Source organism: Babjeviella inositovora, assembly GCF_001661335.1.
Source record: "Babjeviella inositovora NRRL Y-12698 unplaced genomic scaffold BABINscaffold_5, whole genome shotgun sequence".
NCBI lineage: Eukaryota > Fungi > Ascomycota > Pichiomycetes > Serinales > Babjeviella > Babjeviella inositovora.
In genome coordinates this window covers 542,225-561,322 of record NW_017566842.1, presented here as the reverse complement: position 1 = coordinate 561,322, position 19,098 = coordinate 542,225, and the positions used below count along the sequence as shown (strand labels likewise).

General features: G+C 50.3%; 11 protein-coding genes and 1 non-coding gene across 12 annotated transcripts; 4 read left to right on the top strand and 8 right to left on the bottom strand.

Moving 5' to 3' along the window:
* Positions 1-15: 15 nt before the first annotated feature.
* RAD50 (MRX complex DNA-binding subunit) lies at positions 16-4,300 on the bottom strand. Its single transcript, XM_019128732.1, has one exon. It carries the CDS (start codon positions 4,157-4,159, stop codon positions 203-205), a length of 3,957 nt encoding a protein of 1,318 aa, XP_018985652.1. The 5' UTR covers positions 4,160-4,300; the 3' UTR covers positions 16-202.
* Positions 4,301-4,716: 416 nt separating this feature from the next.
* On the top strand, positions 4,717-5,279 carry BABINDRAFT_131837 (uncharacterized protein). Its single transcript, XM_019127054.1, has one exon. The coding sequence runs from the start codon at positions 4,897-4,899 to the stop codon at positions 5,239-5,241; it is 345 nt and encodes a 114-aa protein (XP_018985651.1). The 5' UTR covers positions 4,717-4,896; the 3' UTR covers positions 5,242-5,279.
* Positions 5,280-5,411: 132 nt separating this feature from the next.
* Positions 5,412-8,927, bottom strand: GIN1 (chromatin-modulating protein). Its single transcript, XM_019128731.1, has one exon. It carries the CDS (start codon positions 8,867-8,869, stop codon positions 5,600-5,602), a length of 3,270 nt encoding a protein of 1,089 aa, XP_018985650.1. The 5' UTR covers positions 8,870-8,927; the 3' UTR covers positions 5,412-5,599.
* A 467-nt stretch (positions 8,928-9,394) lies between these two features.
* BABINDRAFT_13181 (uncharacterized protein) lies at positions 9,395-12,549 on the bottom strand. Its single transcript, XM_019127053.1, has one exon. The coding sequence runs from the start codon at positions 12,116-12,118 to the stop codon at positions 9,461-9,463; it is 2,658 nt and encodes an 885-aa protein (XP_018985649.1). The 5' UTR covers positions 12,119-12,549; the 3' UTR covers positions 9,395-9,460.
* Positions 12,470-13,349, top strand: BABINDRAFT_183335 (uncharacterized protein; the record flags this gene model as incomplete). Its single annotated transcript, XM_019131184.1, is given in 5 exon segments — positions 12,470-12,499; positions 12,585-12,852; positions 13,028-13,061; positions 13,081-13,142; positions 13,246-13,349. 5 exon segments carry the CDS (start codon positions 12,470-12,472, stop codon positions 13,347-13,349), a joined length of 498 nt encoding a protein of 165 aa, XP_018985648.1.
* On the bottom strand, positions 13,212-13,821 carry BABINDRAFT_161274 (uncharacterized protein). The gene has a single exon (XM_019128730.1). The coding sequence runs from the start codon at positions 13,766-13,768 to the stop codon at positions 13,601-13,603; it is 168 nt and encodes a 55-aa protein (XP_018985647.1). The 5' UTR covers positions 13,769-13,821; the 3' UTR covers positions 13,212-13,600.
* Positions 13,822-14,278: 457 nt separating this feature from the next.
* Positions 14,279-16,208, bottom strand: BABINDRAFT_161273 (uncharacterized protein). Its single transcript, XM_019128729.1, has one exon. It carries the CDS (start codon positions 15,954-15,956, stop codon positions 14,748-14,750), a length of 1,209 nt encoding a protein of 402 aa, XP_018985646.1. The 5' UTR covers positions 15,957-16,208; the 3' UTR covers positions 14,279-14,747.
* BABINDRAFT_131780 (uncharacterized protein) lies at positions 16,056-16,706 on the top strand. Its single transcript, XM_019127052.1, has one exon. It carries the CDS (start codon positions 16,156-16,158, stop codon positions 16,561-16,563), a length of 408 nt encoding a protein of 135 aa, XP_018985645.1. The 5' UTR covers positions 16,056-16,155; the 3' UTR covers positions 16,564-16,706.
* Position 16,707: 1 nt separating this feature from the next.
* On the bottom strand, positions 16,708-17,093 carry BABINDRAFT_131779 (uncharacterized protein). The gene has a single exon (XM_019127051.1). It carries the CDS (start codon positions 17,002-17,004, stop codon positions 16,756-16,758), a length of 249 nt encoding a protein of 82 aa, XP_018985644.1. The 5' UTR covers positions 17,005-17,093; the 3' UTR covers positions 16,708-16,755.
* On the bottom strand, positions 17,082-17,642 carry BABINDRAFT_161272 (uncharacterized protein). The gene has a single exon (XM_019128728.1). The coding sequence runs from the start codon at positions 17,366-17,368 to the stop codon at positions 17,183-17,185; it is 186 nt and encodes a 61-aa protein (XP_018985643.1). The 5' UTR covers positions 17,369-17,642; the 3' UTR covers positions 17,082-17,182.
* Positions 17,643-17,967: 325 nt separating this feature from the next.
* Positions 17,968-18,534, top strand: BABINDRAFT_161270 (uncharacterized protein). Its single transcript, XM_019128727.1, has one exon. The coding sequence runs from the start codon at positions 17,996-17,998 to the stop codon at positions 18,149-18,151; it is 156 nt and encodes a 51-aa protein (XP_018985642.1). The 5' UTR covers positions 17,968-17,995; the 3' UTR covers positions 18,152-18,534.
* Positions 18,535-19,009: 475 nt separating this feature from the next.
* Positions 19,010-19,081, bottom strand: BABINDRAFT_t176. Its single transcript has one exon. It is a non-coding gene; the product is annotated as a tRNA-Val (tRNA).
* Positions 19,082-19,098: the final 17 nt, after the last annotated feature.

Here is a 19,098-nt window from a genome sequence, read left to right as displayed (position 1 = left end):
CAGATTTGGACAGAGAGAAAGCTTGATAACCCAAAATATTGATTCTTATTTTATGTAAAACTCGGAGATTTGAGCTTTATGCCTAAAAAAAAACATACCTTGGAGATGAAAGGACCAGAACAAGCGTCGAGACTCGCATACCTATGGTTCGGCCAATTGTCCTTCCCTCTACCTTCATGCTCAACCAAAATAACCCTTTATACTACTCGTTCAAATGATTAATGCTAAGCTGCTGGATCTGCGACTTCTGTCTCTCGTTTCGCTGCACCCGGTAGAACACATCCGTGTAGTGAACCGCGCCCATGTGTGCCAAAAACTTCTCGTCATGGGTAATCACAATCAACTGGAAGTTCTTCTGGTTCCTCCGCACAGAAATAATCAGATTCAACGCGCGCGCCAACGCCTCAATGTTCTCCGCATCCAAGTTTGTCGTTGGCTCATCCAACGCGATCATCCCGCAGTTCACCCCGAAACACTCTGCCAACGCCATCCGGATGATGATGCACGCCAACATCTTTTGCCCGGCCGAGCATCTTCCCCTCATGTCAAGCTCCACGTCCTGTTTCACCATCACCACACGGTAATTGTACGACCGGTTCCCCTTTGCCTGCGTGTTAACGTCGCTCCTGATCAAAATCGTATCCACGTCCGTCCCACTGTACGTCTTTTTCCACAACTCATCGACAATCCGGTTGACCTCTTTCATCTTGACCCCGTGATACTGCATGATCGCCTTATCCAATGCCAGCGAGTAGTTGCCCAAGTCGCTGGAAGAAAGAGATTTCACCTGGAGACGCACCCACTCACGGCGGTAGAGCTCCTCAACGTCCTTATACTCGGAAATTAGCTCGTTACGGAGCCCCGCTACCTGGTCCTCCATTTGGCGGATCTCCCCGGATTTGCCCGCATGCTGCGCGTTCAACACTGTGTACTCGTCGCGGAGCGCGCGCGACTCCTCCTGGTACCGCTCGCGCGCGGCCTCTGCTTTCTGCACATCCAAGCGCGCAATCTGCTCCGCAATAGCCGCAGCCTCTGTCTCCATCGCGCGGAGGTCCAAGTTGCTGCGAATGACCCGCTCAGTGTTGTCCGTGTCGGCAATAGACCTCTCGAGCCGCGTGATGTCTTCCGCGATCGCGGCCGTGCGCGTCTCCAATGCCGCAATTGTTTCCGCGAGCCGCCCAACCTCCGCGCGCGCGACCGCCAACATCGCGGCATCGCGTGCCAAGTAAGCGGAAACGCTCGCGCCAAGCGTCTCAACGCTACCATGAACCCTGCTAACCGCCTCAACCTCAGTCTGGGAAACTTCCTCTTCTCTTGCCGAAGTCCCCATAAACGCCTCAAACCGCTCATTAGTCGCCGTAAACTCCTTCTGAAGCCCCACGAGCACCCCGTCGGTCTTAGCAACACTCTCGCGCAACTCCGCAGCTCGGTCTAGGCACTCATCGAGCGTTTTGCTAAGCCCATCGCGCTCAACCAACTCCCTTTCGAGATTGCTAATCGTCAACCGCTTGTCCTTCACGTTGTTTTCCAACCGCAACTGCTCCCTGTGCCGCACATCCTTCAACTCGAGGCTCAGGTTGAGCTGAATCCGCACCTCGCGCAAAGTCTGGCTCTTGTCTTGCTGCTGGGCCATCAACTCGTCGACAGAGCTGCCCCCGAAATCCTTCAAGCTGTCTTGCATCTCTGAGAGTTGGGCCGAAAGCTTGGAAGCCTCGGCTTCGAGCCCGAGGATCTCGCCTAAGGGAACACGCAACGCATCGAGGGCAGCCAATTCACGGCGGCGCGTGTCACATGCGCGCTCAGCCGCGTCCTTATCGCTGGCTAGTTCCGCTAGCCTCGTCGCAAGCTCTGTGCGTCTTGCCTCAGCCTCGGGCAACTCAGCCTCGGTGCTGCGCCAGACGGCAATGTCGCGCTCAACGCTGCGGACTGCGGCGAGTTCACGTTTCAGCTCCTCAAGCTCGCCCTGCAGTGCCGTCTGGGCGAATGCATCCGTCTTTTGCGCCAAAAGCATTATGAACTGCGAGTACTCGGGCGAGGCGGGGGTGAACCCGCGGCGGCACAACGCGCACGCATGGTTCTCCCGGGCGATTTCGAGCGCCTTGAGGATAAACTGGTTCGTGGCCACGTCAAGCTTCTCTGCTTCGAGCGCTTCCTGGTAGTCCTCCTCCAATTCTCTCACGTACGTGTCATACTCGTCGAGGGAAACATCTTCCGGAAGCGTCTGGTAGATTTTGGCCCGCGTTGCGGCCAAAAGTTGCTTTAGCTGGGCGACTTTATTGGTGGAGTACTCGGAACTCGATTCCACGGACGAAATCGCCTGCCGGACATCCTCGCCTGAGGCATTCGCCGTGGCAAGCGCGGCCAGGGCCCGAGAAATGCTCGCCCTCACTTCAACCTCTGTGGCGGCGACACTATCCGCCATCGTCAACCCCGCAGCCTCGACTTTCTCGCGGGTGCTCTCCACAAGCGCCTTGAGCGCGTTCTGCCGATGGAGCCCGTCCTCTTTCAACCAGTTGATCTTGCCGTGGATCTCGAACTGGCGGTTGGCCGTCAGAAACTTCTTTTGGAGTTCCTCCAACTCGGCCTCCAAAACCCCCTGTCTCGTCTGGCCCGACCGCACGTCTGCTGCGAGTTGCCCAAGGACATCCTCCGCTTGGAAGTCCAGGAGCTTTTTCGCATACTCCTCCAAAAGCGATTTTTCATACGCAATGCTACCTTCGTTCGACAGCAAAGCGTTAAGTTTGATTTGGATTTCATCCATCAGGGCTTCGATTTTCCGGATATCGGCAACCTGGTAGAGCCGGTGCTGCTCCTCACGCATTTTGCTGTCGCCGAGAACCTTCAACTGGTCCAGGAGGTCATTCCTGGCCGATTCGTTGGCCGCGACAAGCGCTGCATGCTTTCGCCGTAAGGTCTCTAGCCGCTGGGTTAATGATAGAAGAAAGTTATCCACCTCCTCATCCGTTAAACCATCTGGAGTGCCATCAGATATGCCCTTGGGACTTATCTGGATGTCTACGGAGTCAGATCCAGAGACCAATCCCAAATTAGCTCTCACCAAGGCGTTTCGCTCGGCCAAATCACCGAAATACTTTGCCTCGGCCGCCTTCAACTGGCCCTCTTCGCTAATCGCATGGCTGTAAGCCACTCTGGCCGCGGTCAATTTCTCCGACGCTTTGGCCAAATCACCTTTCATAACGCCCACTTGCTTGACCTTTTCGGCCATAATCTCCAGCGAATTCGCCAACTGAGCGAGCAAAGCCTTGTCATTAGCCGTCAAAATTTCTAAATTCGCGGTCAATCGTGTGATCTGAGACTCAAGCGATGCCTCTGACCGCTTTAACGTGTCGAGCTGGCTCAACACTGCCTGAAACTCCTGGTTGGACGCGAACAACGCGTCGGACTTTGCCGAAATTTCGGCCGCCTTGGCGGAAACATCCGCTATTTCTGTGGAGTACGCATTGATTTTGGCGACAATCTGTGCCACGCGCGCCTTTGCCTTATCCGCGCGTTCCTTATCGCCCTTGAGATGTTGAACGGACTGCTCCAAGAGTTTAACCTCGACCGCCATGTCCTTTCGGACGGCCTTGATTGTGTCTAGCGCCTTGGTGAACTTTAGCGCCTCAAAGATCTCGTCAAAGCGTTTTTTCAATACCGCAGGCTCCGACAACGGCCAGAGGGAGTCCTCCTGGTGGCAGAAGATGACATACTCGAGGATGGCCTTGGAAACGCCGAGATACAACGGGATCTGGGTGTCTAACTCGGCGCATTTAGTCGAAATGGTTGCTCGCTCGCCCTTGTTAATCGCTACAAGCTGGCCCTCGAGCGTTTTGAACGTTGTCGCCGTCTTCTTCACCAAAAGTTGCATCGTCCGCGTGGTTGTCATCGAAATTCCCCTTGCGTTTTTGAAACCCAATTTAACCTGAGCACGGACCTCACGCTCGCCTGTGATTTTTGGGTCATGAATGAAGGCTCCTCCCTTGGAGTTGGGTGGGAGGTCCCCCGTCGTGGCATACTTGAGGCATTCGATGATGGTTGTTTTGCCTGACCCATTTTGTCCGGTAATGACAGTGAGTGGCTTTCCAAATTGGATTTGCTCTGTCGTATCGGGATCGAAAGACCGGATCCCCCGGATCTGGAGGCGATATATCAGAGACATGAGGAGGAAAAGAAGGTTGAGAAGGGCCCCTGAAAAATGTCTCTCCTAAATCTGGCGTCTAAATAAATATCCTGCACGTTGATCTAAGAATGGGGTCTGTCCGGCACATAAATGTGAGGGCGTTGCCACGATCGGGCCTGCGCCACAGTGGTTCAGGTGGGTCTATCAATAGCGAATTGATAATAGGGTAGAGGTGCTTATTGAGTAATAACGGGTTTATGGAAGAACCGGAGCGGCGACCTGAGAGCATACAATGTCATAGTGAGTGTCTACATAGTCTACATGGTGATAGTTCATACAAAGAGTATTTTTCACGAGGAATATATTTTACTCTTCGAAGCCTTGTTGCCTTTGCAATTTCAAATCAGATTCATTAAATCAGTTTTTTTTATGTTTGTAGTCACCGAACAGAGTTCTAGTACAGTGTGAATATAAAAGGTATCATCACGTAAGAAATTGGAAAGGCACCAAGACACCCGAAGACGTATAATAAAAGGGAATACCGATTCCTAGAAAATCTGTTAGAATTTCGCTCGTATATTTCAGTCTGGACCAGAGCCAAGTGAAACTATGTATTGCTCAGATAAAAGACCTATCATCACCCCACAAACACCAACACCTCATAATTTGTACACAGAGATGCGATTACTGAACCTAATCAGTGGTGAATACGGTGTACTATGTCCGCCCGGTCGGATGTATCATCAGAGAAATAGCCGCACTTGAAACCGGACATAATGGTTGTGAAATTCACTTACTCTGAGAATGTTAGTTGTTGTTGTAAAACGGAGCTAGTCTCCAATTTCTCTCATGGTGATAAGGCTCATACAAGGCTGAAACTTAACGATAGTGCAGTTGTCAACATAGGTTATTCAGTTGGAACAATTGGTATAAATGCAAATAATCACCGCCAAACGATCAACATGAGAGAGATTCTGGAGTCAAGGGAGGAAACGTACCTTTTACTATATATCCTGTTTTACAGGTACATTGGGGGCGCTTGTTCTTTGCCGGGAAACCATTCGTTCAGAAATGGGGGCATCGGCGGAATTTATAGTTTTTCGGTATATTCGCGGAGCTAGTGAAAAATTCGTCAGGCTGCGAAATGAGCATAAAAATTTTAGGGCTGCGGAAAAGTTACTGTATAGAGGAATTACCGCATTTGGCAATGAAGTCTGAGCTAGTCTTTTTACAAGGCCAAAACCGTCAACAATTCAACCGTTTAAATAAAAATTGGAGTAAAGATAATGGAGTTTATTCTTTTGTATCTAAACAAAAAAGGGTTTCATTCATCTCCGCAAGCTCGTAGGTATTCGGGTCGACGTTGTGAAGCGACTCATTCCGATTAAAATAGTATAGTGAGAAACTATGAAATTATAGACGTGCAAGTATAGAATCGTATTGCTTGGTCTAAATATTGATTGTTTCGTTTAAAATACACTAGGTGAACTTGCCTCCGGAGAACATGCTCTTCAACTCTCTGCGCGTGGCACCCGATTTTACGCTTTGCTGGATTTTCTTCACCTTCAACTCGCGGACCGGTGTCTGGGCGACGCTGCGGATATACGTGACCGACGCCTTGGAGCCGTTGGTGGCCCGGAAGCCGCTGGAGACCGTGACCAAGCTTTCGGTGGAGCCCTGCTCCAGCACGGTGCTCTTTGCAAACAGGCGCACGCGAGTCGGCACCTGGAACTCGTCCACCTCAACACTGACGCGTTTCTGGGGCGTGCTGTGGATCGTTTTGATGATGGAACGCTGTTTTAGCGAGTGCAAGTCTTCGTCGTCCGATGATTCAGGCCAGGCCTCAGGCACCGCTTCCACTTCGTTAAGGAAGGACAATGTCTTTTGCACAAACGCAGACGTCACCGTTACCTTGCGTCGCTTTATCGACGGGAGGCTCAGAGGAATCTCTTTTGGCTTGAGGGGATCAGCTGGATCATCCATCGGACTTTCCGGGTCGCTTAGGGCAAACTCATCATCCTCACTCCCATCAAGCTTCACCCGAACATCCTCATCCGCAATCGATTCAAAAAACGCCCGCGACCTCTCATTCTTCGACATCTCCAACATCTGTTGATTCTTAAGAAGCTGCTCCTTCTGGAAGTTTGTCTTGGTCCGATAATACTGGTACAACACACTGGCGTCCTCATCATCAGACAATCCCATTCCTGACTTTGCCCCGCGTTTGGCCCACCGATGGTGCTTCAAATCGTCCAACATCCGGTTGACAAGCTGATTATCAGCAGTTTTGCTGTCGTCTATGGCTTTTGCGCGGATCTCCGCCTCCCCGAGCCGGATGTTGAGCGATCTGTCAATCATCCGCTCGTCCTCGGAGTCTTCCTGGTCAGAAATTTCGCCATCGGCACCACCCACACCAGCCCATTCGTCCTCAGACTCTTCAGCCTCCTGGTCCATCATTTGGCGCATCCCCGACCGCTCCATCGCCAAACGCCGCTTTTTTTGGAGAAGCCGGAGTTTCCGTTCCGCATGGCGCTCCTTCTCCACCCGGAGCTCCCTCATCACCTCGTCTTCGGATTCGGATTCCACCGGAATGTTAGATTGGGGGGCTTCCCTGTGCTTGACCCGTTGAACGGAGTCTGATTCATCTCCCGAGGCACCGGCATCCAAGCTTTCTCTCTCCCTCTGGGTATCGACCTGGGTCTGGGTCAACCCTTGGGTTTGGGTCAGAAACCTCTGTGTTTGGGTCTGGGTTGGCGGAACAACCTCCGATAATTGCGTTTCCTGGAGATCCTCCTCAATAGCGCCGCGGTCCATGCTGGCGTCTTTCGTCACATACCCAGCAAACGATGCGTCCATGGAGATGTCATACTCTGAAACCTCCACTGTCTTCAAAACCTGGCCGTTGTAGCGCAAAGCCTGGAGCACATCCCCGTCCAAGGCCTGCTCTTGGGTCTCAGGCGCGATGCTTCCAAAGAGATCACCCCCATAAGAGCCAAGGTGGAAGCTCTCATCATTATCTCCAGCGTCCAGGACACTAGTCCTTCTGATTTCTTTCTGGGTTTCGGGGAAAATACCACTAGTCGCTTTGGCTATGATATTGTCTCTGATCTCATCATCCTCGTCGTCAGACAAGATCCTGACCCGCTTTTTCACCTTGGAAACCGTTTCCTCAGAGGCTGAGTCGTCGCTTCCAGTCTCAGCTTCGCTTCCAGTCTCGGCGTCACTCCCAGACTCAGCCTCGCTCCCAGACTCAGCTTCTGACTCTGGAACCTCTGAATCAGTACCCTTCTCTTCCGCCTCAGCCTCTCTCTCCCTCTGTTTCTCTCTCTGGCGGAGCCGGCGATTTCTCTCAATTTCCCGCTCTAACAAGTTCTCCATCTCCTGGTGTTCCTTCTCCAACTCCTGGATCTGCACGCCGCCCAAATCGAGTGTTTGCTTCTTTTCCTGAAGCAACTGGGCACGGTGTTTCGCATGGAGCGCCGCAAACATGGTTTTACGGCCAGAGTCCTTGAGAGCAGCACCAGCCGTCGGGGTCTGACGCAAAACCGCGCAGGACACCGACGACTTGGCCATGTTTCGCCGCTGGAACCGGTGCTTGACTTCCAAACGGTTGGCCTTGGATGTGAGTGTTTTGAGCTCGCTGAGATCCTCGTCCGAGTCCAAGTCAACGAGCCGTGACGACGCGTTGCGCGCGAGCTCCTCCTGGAGCCTGATCTTGTAAGCCCCCAACGGGTTACTCAAAACGAAATCCGCAGCTCCTGGTTCCAGCGAATTCGTAGCGCCCGGCTTGGCTAAAAGATCCAACCCATTGGCTGTCACATCGTCATCGGAGCCATCCAGGGGCTTGTCACCCCTCATCGGCGACGTCACAGGACTGCTGCGGTGTGCGGCCTCGATCAAGGGACTACTGGGCTGCGAAGAGCCGATGAACGCGCTGACAAACGCGGTTTTGGAGCTTTTTACTGGTCTGATCCGTCTCTTGAACACCGTTTCCCGCTGGATCTCGAGCGTGGCTAGCTCCAACTCCGCGGCTTCCTTGCGCGAGACTCGTTTGTGGCCGGAGGAAACCACCAGCGTGTCAGCAAGTTCGTTTTCTTCGTCTGTGAGGGTTTGGTTGAAGATCTCTTCTTGTAAGCGGCGCGTCTCTTCCGCGCGTGCGGCGCGTCTCTTTTCTGCGAGAAGCGAGATTTTTTCTTCGCGTGAAACAGCGAGTTCGGCAGTAGATTGTGGGGATTCCTTGTTATTTTGTGATACATCAAAGGATTCTTGGGTCGAAGCCTCAACATGGAACGATTCCTTGTTCGGTGGGGACTGTGGCTGTGAGATCTCGTCGTCAGAGAAGAGAGAATCAAGAAAGTTTGTCCTCAAAGTCTGGGCCGGAACCGCTGGCTTTTCTCCATAAGAAATGGCCTTGGAAACGTTCTGGACCCGGGGATACTCCTGGTTGACCCGTGACCCAGGTATGGCTTGGATTGCCTCAGCCTTCTCCGTTTGCGCCACCTCTGTGACCTCGCTTTCCTTCTGGGGCTCGCCATTGAGGCGTCTCTTGACCCTATCGAGGATCGAGAGGTCAAACGACGGGATCATGCTGGTGGCCTGTAGGAGTTTTGGCGGTTGGGTGACAATCGGCTGGGTTTCGTCCATTTGGGTCTCGTCCATTTGAGTCTGCGACGGAATGTCTATGTCTATATGCTTGTGGTAGACAACCGTGGAGGTTGGCACATCATCCAAGTCGTTGAGGAGATCCATAGTGTGAAGTGGTAGGCAGATATGATGCTATAGAAGTTTTATCCGGAGTAATTGAGAATGTGGACTTATGGTAAGAGTAAACAACGGGAAAAGTTTGTGCAAATGCAGGCGCCATGAAATTCATAACGCGTCCATGCAGACGCGAAAGTGACGCGTCGCGTGCCTGTAGGGAACCATGCATAGTGGGTGTTTACTCTAATTTTCATCGGAACGGTTCGAATTAATCGGGGCTTAATCCCAAAATACCGGTATACATCACTATCAAGATGCTAAATTCTATTTATAATAAATGATATACTGGAGCTAAAGCTGTCGTTTGCGTAGGATCTGGACTCATGGCTGGACACCGCGGGATATATACCCACGTATGGCATTTGGCCATTTCTCGGCACTCTAAAACTCTGGATAAACCAAATACTCATCTGGTTTATAAACCCCTGAACAATTCAGTAAGACTCGCTTACGTCCTAGTCGAATGCTTGAACTGGTGCTTTTCCTACGCCAGAGATAAACCTCTCCGCTTTAGCTACTAACAGTATCATTTTATATTGGTTACATGGCTAGCATAAGGCAGCAGAAACCCAATACAGTTTACTGAAATAAAAAACCCTCGCTAGCTAGCGCCTCGTCCAAAGCCTGTTGGCTGATTTCGTCCAAGGCCTGCTGGCTGATCCTTGACATCATCGGGTGATCGTCCTCCTCGCACCACTCGATGTCTTCGGCCTTGCCGTTAAAAATGAATTTTTTCTTTCCGCCTCCGATTATCACTTTCGAATAAGACCCTTTGATTGCGTCGTCCTCAGCCCGCCACTTCTTCTGCTTGATGGCTATCATCGACAGTCTGGAAGGGGCAGCTGGGTCGTTTTGCGGTAAAGGCACCCCGGTCTCTACAATGGGTCTACTCAAATCGTCCCCGAGCCGCTGGATCGTCTCGTAGCTGTGGTGCTTCGCGGCCTTCAATTTCGCAAACAACAATGACCATTGTTTTGACTGCTGCAAGGGTAAAGGCGGGCTGTTGGCGTCTACCGACACCCTTCGAGGCTGTGATTCAGACCGGACTAGCACCTGACTGATATCCAAGGCAGCTTTCCTTACCGGGGTAGTTGGAAGCACTCTAGAGGGCTCGGAGAAGGCCGGGAGACGGTAGTGGGTGAGCAAGTTTCCTGAGTCCGCCCAGAATGACAACACCCGCTTCTGGGCGATCCGCGATAGCTTTTCCTGAGAATCTTTTTGACACGCTTGTTCCGGTTTTGTAAGATACTTGGTCAAACGGTGTTCCACCAGCAGCAGCGGTAATTCAGTTTCCTCGGTGATGTTCTTGGTATTGATGCAAATGTTGTCTGGGGGACTCTTCCTGTTCTCATTCAGGTAAACCACCACTCCATTGGATGAAATTACGTTAGTGTGAAGGCCGCTGGTGGCCACACTAACGCCCAAATTCGACGCTTGCACCAAGCCCGTCTTTTGGCTAAAGCGGCCTAACCATCCCATTGTCTGTCGCTCGATATCGTTCTTGGTGGGTTTCGCGATCATCTGCAATTTCTGGCTCTGCGGAGGCAAGCGGATGGCGCCAAGCATTGTTTTTTGGAGTCTCTGGTAGTCATCCACGGTGAGCACCGATGTTCGGCTGGCCCGAGAAACAGGTCTAGGGACTTCCTCATTACTGTGGTCCTCCCCCGAGCCCTCGAATTCGGACTCTGACGCCGAAAAGTCGTAGTCATCGATGTTGTAAGGACCGTAATGATAATATCCAGGACTGTCTACAACATTCTCGCCAAATACCTCTTCATTTTCGCTGTAGCCCACCAGCGGGAGCAGGCTCGGCTTCCCAGTTCGGCTTCTGGGGGTGTCCTCGTACATGGAGTAGGTTGTAGCGGGTGTCGAGACGTGGTGTGAGGCTGTGCTGGTAGTGATACTGTGGCGCCTGTGGTAATTTTTCGGCTCGAATACACGGGACGCCATGGAGATGGGCGAGGGTGCCAGGTCTGCCGCCACTGACTTGCGAGGATTGTATGTGAAATAGTCATCGTTGGTGCTGGTGGTGGCAGCTGATTTCATGTTGAGGACATACCCGTGGTCTTTTCGGAGGAGAGTGTCGTGGGACACGTAGTGTTTCAAGGCTTCATGGTCGTCAACAGGCTCCTGGCCGGCTTCCACGAGTGCCATATGCAACTTTGAGGTGGGTTTGGCATGTGAAATGCGGTTGAAGTGGGGTAAGGACGTGTGCTTTTTCAAGTTGAGCTTGTCGGAGGCAGAATGGAATGAATCGGGCAAAGCGCTTAGAGTAGGTGCGCTTTCTGTGTAATCAGAGACTGGGGTATTCGCTTTGTGCTCTAAGATAGAGAGGTTTCTAGCAGCTTTGTCCATAGAAGAGAGATCGCTACCGGCATACTCCGGATCAGGAGAATTGTGTCTGGACGACTTGCTAAAAAGTTGGTCTCTCTCCATCCCATCGAAGGGCCTAAATGGATCGGTAGAGAGTTTTCTGGGCGCATTCAAATCAGACTTTTCTGCACTCACACTCAAATCCAGAGAGGGGTCAAAGACTGTCCTGGGCATCGGGTAGTTCTGGGAGTCACTAGCAACATGGAGGTTGCTAAACGACCGCTTCAACGTGAAACGCGACTTGTGTTTCGTGATTCGCCGCGACTTGCACGTTATCGGCTTCAAACGGATAGTCTCTTCGCGCGGAAGCATCGGCGGCGTGGCTGTGTATGTGAAGGAGTTGACCTCTGAGAGCGAAAGCTGATCGGCCACTAGATGGCCTTCCTTAGAGGAGTCACTCTGACGCTTTGGTGTGTGGAAGCTTCTGGGCGTAAAACCTGTCCCAGGCTTATCAATGGCATCACTGGGCCTATCAGCAGCCTTCATAGACTTGGTCAACGTCTGGAACTCTAAGAACAACTCCTCAAGCGACGACTCGGTCTGCGACCAGTCTAACCCTGAGGCTTCCTGGCCCAGACCAAAGAGCCGGTTTCTGCCCATTAGGTGCTGGTACTCCAAGACATTCAACTGCGCTTCGAAGTACTCAGACCTGAGGGCTAGCGAGTCGAGTCCGGAGGCGAACCTTGTCGACTCCTGGAGCGACGCTGTGATGCTGTCGAGCGCGCGGTCAGAGTCGGTGATGTCATGGTTGATCTCGTTGAGGCTCTGGAGGAGTTCGGAGTTGTCCACGATGTTGTGCAAAAGGTTGTCTGTTTTGTGTTCCAACGCCGAGAGCACGCTGCAGAGTTTATCCAAAGATATCATAGAAGGAAAGCAAGGAGATAGAGGAGGGGTTAAGCGGAGTGTCAAAGAGAGTGGGGCATGTACCAGATCTTAATCTGCCTAGGGGTCCAGGTTACAAACCGGAAAGACTTGTGAAGGCTAGCCAAGGGAAAGTTAGGAATGGAAATAAAAAAAAAGGAGTTGATAGAAGTGGAAACAACTCTGGTAACTCTATACCCTGGGAAATTCCGATTTGTCAATAGTTGGGGGGTGTAGCAAAGGTGGTTTCCAGATCAACGGTTGTAAATAATCGAGTCCATTTTTTTATGTTATTGTGCGATTCAGCATTGGGTCACGTGCTATAAGCTTCCCAATGTGGCTGCATACATAAGAATGTCCTCGAAAAATTCCCAGGACAAAAGGGTAGGTGAAGATCGTATGTCTGCAAGAGAGAGCCTCTGTTTAGTCCACCGCTTTAGTTATTCTATTACTACGATGACAAGCGTAGGATTACATGTGGGAGGGCGGTAAATGGCCGTCTTTTGCGGCTTATGTACATTCTGTGGTGCAGTGCTTTCTGCCCATATTCGTATCCAAAGCAGACGCACGTGCTCCAGATTCCCACCCGTTTTTGGACTTGCATGTGAGCAATTACCTGATCGGGCTGCACAGTAGGGAGAGGTTTTTCCTCCGCGGCGTGAATTATCCTCTCATGGAGCAGATCTTGGTAGATCGCTATAGTGTAGATAAGGTGCTGTGTCGCTACGGTAATGGAGGTAGTCTGTTATGTCTGTGCCATAAATTGGCTCATGTAGCACGGGTGGCTGCATTTGGATCATGCACTGACTCGCGAAATAAGGGGCTTATACACACTTTGGGTTAGCTCCCCATGTGTTGCTTTGGAGGGCCAATGGTATTTGATATGTCGCCTGTTCTTGTCTTCCGAAACAGACATACACCGTCACAATAACCCATATATTTTTTGGTATGTACGTAAATCGTAGTTCATGCGCAAAACATGAATTTGGACAGTCGTGTTCGATTTCTGCATGTGCTAAGGAGACTGGTAACACAATGTTTGATATGGCAACCGAAACTATTAAAAGTTATCTTCAAGCTTCGTATATTCGGCTCGTTCAATTTTAGCCGTGTACTTACATATTGTTCAGGGCATCAATCACTTTTGTGCCAGATCGATCTTTGTGTAGCACAAACCAAGCTAGACCCTAACCTTTTGATGCCACAGCAAAGGCATATGTTAGACATTGGTTGAAACACAATACTCACTCCACAGCTGCCAAACAAATTATCCCGTTGTACCCTTTAAAAAGTCTGGGCAATAGCGCTGCCTGGGTGTATAACACTCCGGGAATGCAGAGCCAAACACAGCCGTAGAGTCATCGGCAACAGATAGATGTACCAACAGACTAACAGATATACTAACAAAGACTTACGCCAGTGCGGATATTACAGACCCAAGTATACCTGCGGACCGCATAATTACTAGCAGCAAGTTAGACGAGTTCAGATCAGAATAGGTGCAGCGTTGCCCCCTACACAGTGGAACTTTTTACTATACTCGGATATCCACTGGCCGAAGAGAGGACAAAGACTATCAGGCTTGATGCTCTGTTTCAGACTACTATGCGTCTTATTGTTTTTAACTGCAATAGAATATCTACTAGACACCATTGTTTCCCAGCTTTGTCGTTTTGATATGTTGCTCAATAGCCCTTAGAGTCTAGTCCGGGCCATGCGAGAAAGCTGGAGCTTTTACGTTTCGCGCCATTACTAAGCTTGTTATTTCAGCGGAGTTTCCGGATTAGCGGCTCTGGAAAGATACTCAGGTAGGAGCCTTGTAGTATGGTCAGCCTTTCGCTAGCTAGATTAGGCTACAAGTGGTTCCTTGGCTGTAAAAGTCTAAAAGGCAATCTACCGGTGAGCCTAAACTGGGGCCGCGCGTACGATAGGTAAATTTCCCTATTCGTGCTTATCCTAAAATGTTGCGTTCAGTCTTGGAAGCAGTCTAGAACTCAATCCCACATGCAAAAGTATAATGCAAAGGCTAATTTGCTAGGATGTGTGGTTCTGAGCTGCCCCTGAATCCTGTGGCAAACCAGTTTTGAGAAAAAAAGATATATTGCGAATGAGCCGAATTACGGAAAAAAAGTCCGAAGAAGCATGTGCTAGTCCAATTGAGTCGCCTATTTGGCCTAGATTGATAGTACAAGATGCATTGACTCCAGGAGTTGAGGCTGCCGATAGCCTCTACGTCGCTTGTGACTTGCAGAAGGGATATTTTAAGGTCATATGGCTAAACTAATGGTTATCTATACGACCCAATTGTATATTTTAATATCCAGGTCTAAGATTGAACCCTCTTCAAAAGGACCGTAGAACAATACCATTCCCTATTTTAGCTCTCAACTACATTTGTATAAATGCCAATCATCGATTTACGCATACAATCAACCGTTTAAAGCCATCTCACTTGACTTGGGAGACTAACTTACGGTGGGGCTTGTCTGTAGGATGCATAATCCATTCAGCTGTGAACTCGGCTAAGCAAATACCTCGAGCTGAAGCGAATTAATCCGAGTGGAGTTAGCGAATTCATCCGGGCTTGAGCTTGCACATCAGATCTGGCAGTTGTACCACAAACTGATAGTACCTAAATCACCCAGTTGTCGGTATTGGTATCCTGGATGGCAACGATATCACCGTGATACGTGTCGTGGTCGTAGCTCTTGCGGTCGTCATGGAAATTGTCCACCGATACCTGCGATTGGTGGACGGAGACGCTGGCGCTACGGCTGACCTTTTCCAAGATGGTGCTGGCCATGGCGTCTGCGTAGTCGTGGTTATCAGCCTTCGTGGCCGAAGACGCCTCGTGAAGCATGGGGAGGGTGGCACTGCTGGTGCTGCTATTCGGACTCATATTTGGCGCCAGCATGAGACCCATATTTGGCGCCAGCATGAGACTCATATTCGGCACTTGCAGAAGGTTCAACTCGGAATTACTCGAAGATAGCGTGGTGGAGGTGGAATTGCCCGAGCCGTAGCTGGCACGGTTGTGGAAGGATGGTGGAGTGATGGGCGACACACACTCATCGTTGCCAAACATCGACGGCGCACAGGGTGGCGTGGAGAGCGGTCTCTTGAACAACGGATTTGGCAAGATGGTCGGTGAAAGCTCCTCTTCCGTGGAGGGGGGGCACATCGGAATAGGGGGAAGCAAGTCATCGCTGGAAAGATTTGCATACGCCTCCTGGCCGTGCTGCTGCTTGTTGGAGAAATAGTGGGGGTCTTCGGGAAGGTCCTGGCTCTCGGATTCGCCCTGAATTGTCAAGGTGGTATCGAACGACGAGTCGTGGGGCGAGTGTGATCGGTTCAAGGGCGAGGGTGAGCGGGACTGTATCGTAGGAGTGGATGTGTTGCGTTCGTCAATTGGGTCCATGGCGCTTTCGGCGAGATATGTGTTGTGGAGCTGCTGGGAAAGCTTTTGGGAGAGCTCCTGGTGGTAATTACTCTCAGAGGCGCTGACGTCTTCTGGGATGCACGACAAGCCGGAGCTAGAGGCAGTGGAGCTGTCGCGGGTGTGTCTTTTGACGTACTCCTCCTCCACCTCGCGAATGGTTTGCGCCGACAAGGGCGAGGGCATGGCTATGAAGGAGAGAGACCCGTTGCGCAAACGGGGTGGACAGTCTGGATCTAGGTCGTCGTCGTAGTCCTCGGATGGCGACATGGAGGCCGTTTCGGACTCGAGCGATGACGATGATGTGGAGAGCTTGCGCATGAGGAGTGACGGCTCGTCATCACCCATTTTCAAGAGCGACTTTGTGCGGGTAAACTTTGTGCGCAACTTTTCTTTAAGAGACATAATGAGGGCTAGGGGAGATGGGATGTAAAGGGCAAGTGTAAAGGGTGGGCGTAAAGGGTGGGCGTAAAGAGTGGGGTGTAAAGGGGATGAGGTTATAGAAAGAAAGGGGTATAGACAGAGATATGAGCAAGCTTCAGCGTTCAAGACTGGTGGTCAAGATTGATGGACGTAGCAAAGAGGAACAAGAGTGGTGTGGCTGATGGGATATTTTAGGGGTGATTGCGAAGCCAAATTAGAATTGGCAAAACCTATCCATCTTCTACGTTTTACAGTAGCCCACTCGGTTGACGGCCTAGTTTGCAGATACCATACAAAATACTTGCAGGCAAGATTTTTCACCTCCTGCAGTGCCATACTACACTTCTCCTACGCACAATGCGAATCTGCAGAACCATTCGCTCTGCTGCACGTACATTTCTTTTTCGGGTTGGCGAAACGAGAGAAAGCACGAGCATGCAAGGTGCCGGAGGCCCGTGATACTATTCTCCTAGCCCTCTATGCCTTCGTGCACATGCGTAACTTTCCTCCCTCGTTAAACCCGCTGCACTCCCTATGGGCCGAGACTCTCTTCAGCCCCCACCGGCCAGATGCACTATACTGTACATAATTAACACACTTATGGGACCATTCACTGCACAGGTCGTTTAGGCACCGTACATAGGGGCACCGATAGATCTGGTGGGTGCAGACATGCACGTGAAAGAGCGATTCGCCACTTCACCCCAGCGTATGACATTGGGAGCTGCATCGGTAATAAAAAACAAAAAAACTAGGAGTGTTTATGCAAACTCCCGTACGGTCATTTTTTTCTCCTTTTCAGGACTATGGTCGTGCATATGTTGTATTTTGCGGTGTGGCGAGAATCTCGGATTTGGCCCTTGATCGTCCTTGCTGCAGAGCAGTGGTGTATCCTGCAGTCTAAACCGATGTATGTAAACCGTTCATGGGTTTTTACCGGCCGGGGTGCACCGTCGCATGCACGTAAGAATTGATTAGGTAAGCACAATATTGGCTTTGTGCACAGTTTACCCGGAGGGTAGCTCTGCATGGAACATCAGAGAAGGGAACCTTATCCTTAATTCATACCGGACCACTTGATGCCGTTGCCAGCGGAGGACCCACGCGATATTATAGGTGGTCATCCAGTCTGAGATACGGCCTATGTTATTGTACGTGCTGATTTGTCGTGGGTGGTAAGCTCAACTAGCGCATCTTTGCTACAAAACTCAGATGGTTGGGTTGATGAGCCCTCTACGATTTCCGGCACTGGGCTGAGATAAAATCTGCAGCAAACAAAATGGCATAGCAGTTGACAACGGGTTGGATCCAGAGTCTCTTTTGTTCAGCCTGCATAAGCCTTTCGCACCAGTTCGTATTTGCTGGTTTGTTAGGACCGCCAACCTGTTATTCATGATTGTTTTCGGGACCTTCAAGCCTTGCGTTCCGTAGCTTCGACAGTTTGCCAGGCATCTCAGCTCAGCTGCGCGTCGTTAGCACTTGGATCAAAGACCTGCCATCGGATCAAATGTTGACCCGGTGAGGCTAGCTATTAGACAAGTGGCTGTTGTACCTGTTGAAACATATGAAACCTTCGGACCAGCGCCCTATTTGTCTTCCGCGTACAGATGTAGGCTGGCACGGTTAGGGTACATTGAAACGTACCCAGCGCGGTTATTTTGGGGATACGATTAAGCGGATATAACGGAATGGCAATTTATCTTAGAAGGAAGACACGTTGAATCTTTACTGGAAGGATTTGCTGTTCGTAAACTTTGGTATGTAGGATTTTTTCTGTGATATATGCAAGGCCAGATACATTTATTATCCAGCAAGACTTGCGTACGCACGAGGTCTTGTCTACGGCCGTAGGCACGAAAGCCAGAGATTGACTCGCGTAGATCTTTGGTCGCGTGAGCAATGCAGTGTTTAAATGTTAAGAGTGTATTTAAGCGGTACGGGGGTATATCTAAACCATAGACTATCCGGACGAATCTAAACCATAGACAATCCAGACGAATCTAAGCATGATAAACATAGAAATGGGCAGAGTACCTCATAAGACGAAGTGGCTACTCCAGCACGGCCTGATGATAAGACGATTACTTAATCTGGTAGAGGGAAACGGTACGCAACCACAGTTATTGGAGGTAAATGCCTGGTCTAGCCAATGTCTTCAAGGAAATCCGAACCGATAGTAATTACAGCACTTGTATTAATTCCTATCCAAGTGTAACTTTCAACTCACGATAATTGCGTTAAAATAAAGCGAATGGTTAGCTGGTGCTTTCCGTCTCATCTATTCCGAAGGCTAAGTCTACATAGATTAGGCCGTCAGTCGCATTCACCAGTAATTTTCAACAGAAAGGTGCAAGTCAAGACAGACATACGGGATCACACTTTGTGGTTAAGGTGACTGGAACCTTGGATTATGCCACCACCAAACATCCAAGGACTAAATACCCTCTAGACTTGGCCTTGCCAGCATTATCAGCTGTTGCGGGCCATTGTCTACTATTTTGTTCCTGTAGGATTCAAGGGGTGGCTGATGTTTATGCGACACCTGGCAGAACATGAAACATTCGTGGGGGTGTGTGCGTTAGTAGAAGCAAGGGGTACTAAGGTGTGGAGACATGGATGAGGTTCGACTTGTGGGGTTGACAGTGATGCCATGTATGAGACATGCTTGCATTTATGAGACATGCATGGCCAGAGATCCAGGAGGTTTTACAAAGCTACGTTTATAAAGCTACGTTTATAAGTGCATGTATGTGGGTAGGAATCTTAACCTGAATTGCACATGTACTTATCTAAAGCTTTAAACGCCTTAATGCCCCATCAGCTACTTCTGGACCAGTAAAAGTGCATACGCGTGGATCCACACCTGCCCTTGGTAGATGATAATTTTGAAGTGCATCAATAGTGACTAGGGATTTGATAGACATTTCTGTGTCGTATTAGAGTACTCCGATGTTGCATCGCTACTAGATATAACGGCGGCGTATATAACTAGATGGAACGTATTGGTGCGTACGGCGCGCTAGAAAAAAAATGAGTGATCACAAAGGGGATCGAACCCTTGACCTTCTCAGAGTGAATGAGACGTCATACCACTAGACCATGCGAGCAACTCCTGAAAATATCA

Coding starts and splice junctions, on each gene's coding strand:
- BABINDRAFT_161270 (XM_019128727.1), top strand. CDS start 17,996: ATGGGCAGAGTACCTCATAAGACGAAGTGGCTACTCCAGCACGGCCTG.
- BABINDRAFT_161273 (XM_019128729.1), bottom strand. CDS start 15,956: ATGTCTCTTAAAGAAAAGTTGCGCACAAAGTTTACCCGCACAAAGTCG.
- BABINDRAFT_161272 (XM_019128728.1), bottom strand. CDS start 17,368: ATGAATAACAGGTTGGCGGTCCTAACAAACCAGCAAATACGAACTGGT.
- BABINDRAFT_161274 (XM_019128730.1), bottom strand. CDS start 13,768: ATGGTGTCTAGTAGATATTCTATTGCAGTTAAAAACAATAAGACGCAT.
- RAD50 (XM_019128732.1), bottom strand. CDS start 4,159: ATGTCTCTGATATATCGCCTCCAGATCCGGGGGATCCGGTCTTTCGAT.
- BABINDRAFT_131779 (XM_019127051.1), bottom strand. CDS start 17,004: ATGCAGAGCTACCCTCCGGGTAAACTGTGCACAAAGCCAATATTGTGC.
- BABINDRAFT_131837 (XM_019127054.1), top strand. CDS start 4,897: ATGGTTGTGAAATTCACTTACTCTGAGAATGTTAGTTGTTGTTGTAAA.
- BABINDRAFT_131780 (XM_019127052.1), top strand. CDS start 16,156: ATGGGATATTTTAGGGGTGATTGCGAAGCCAAATTAGAATTGGCAAAA.
- GIN1 (XM_019128731.1), bottom strand. CDS start 8,869: ATGGATCTCCTCAACGACTTGGATGATGTGCCAACCTCCACGGTTGTC.
- BABINDRAFT_13181 (XM_019127053.1), bottom strand. CDS start 12,118: ATGATATCTTTGGATAAACTCTGCAGCGTGCTCTCGGCGTTGGAACAC.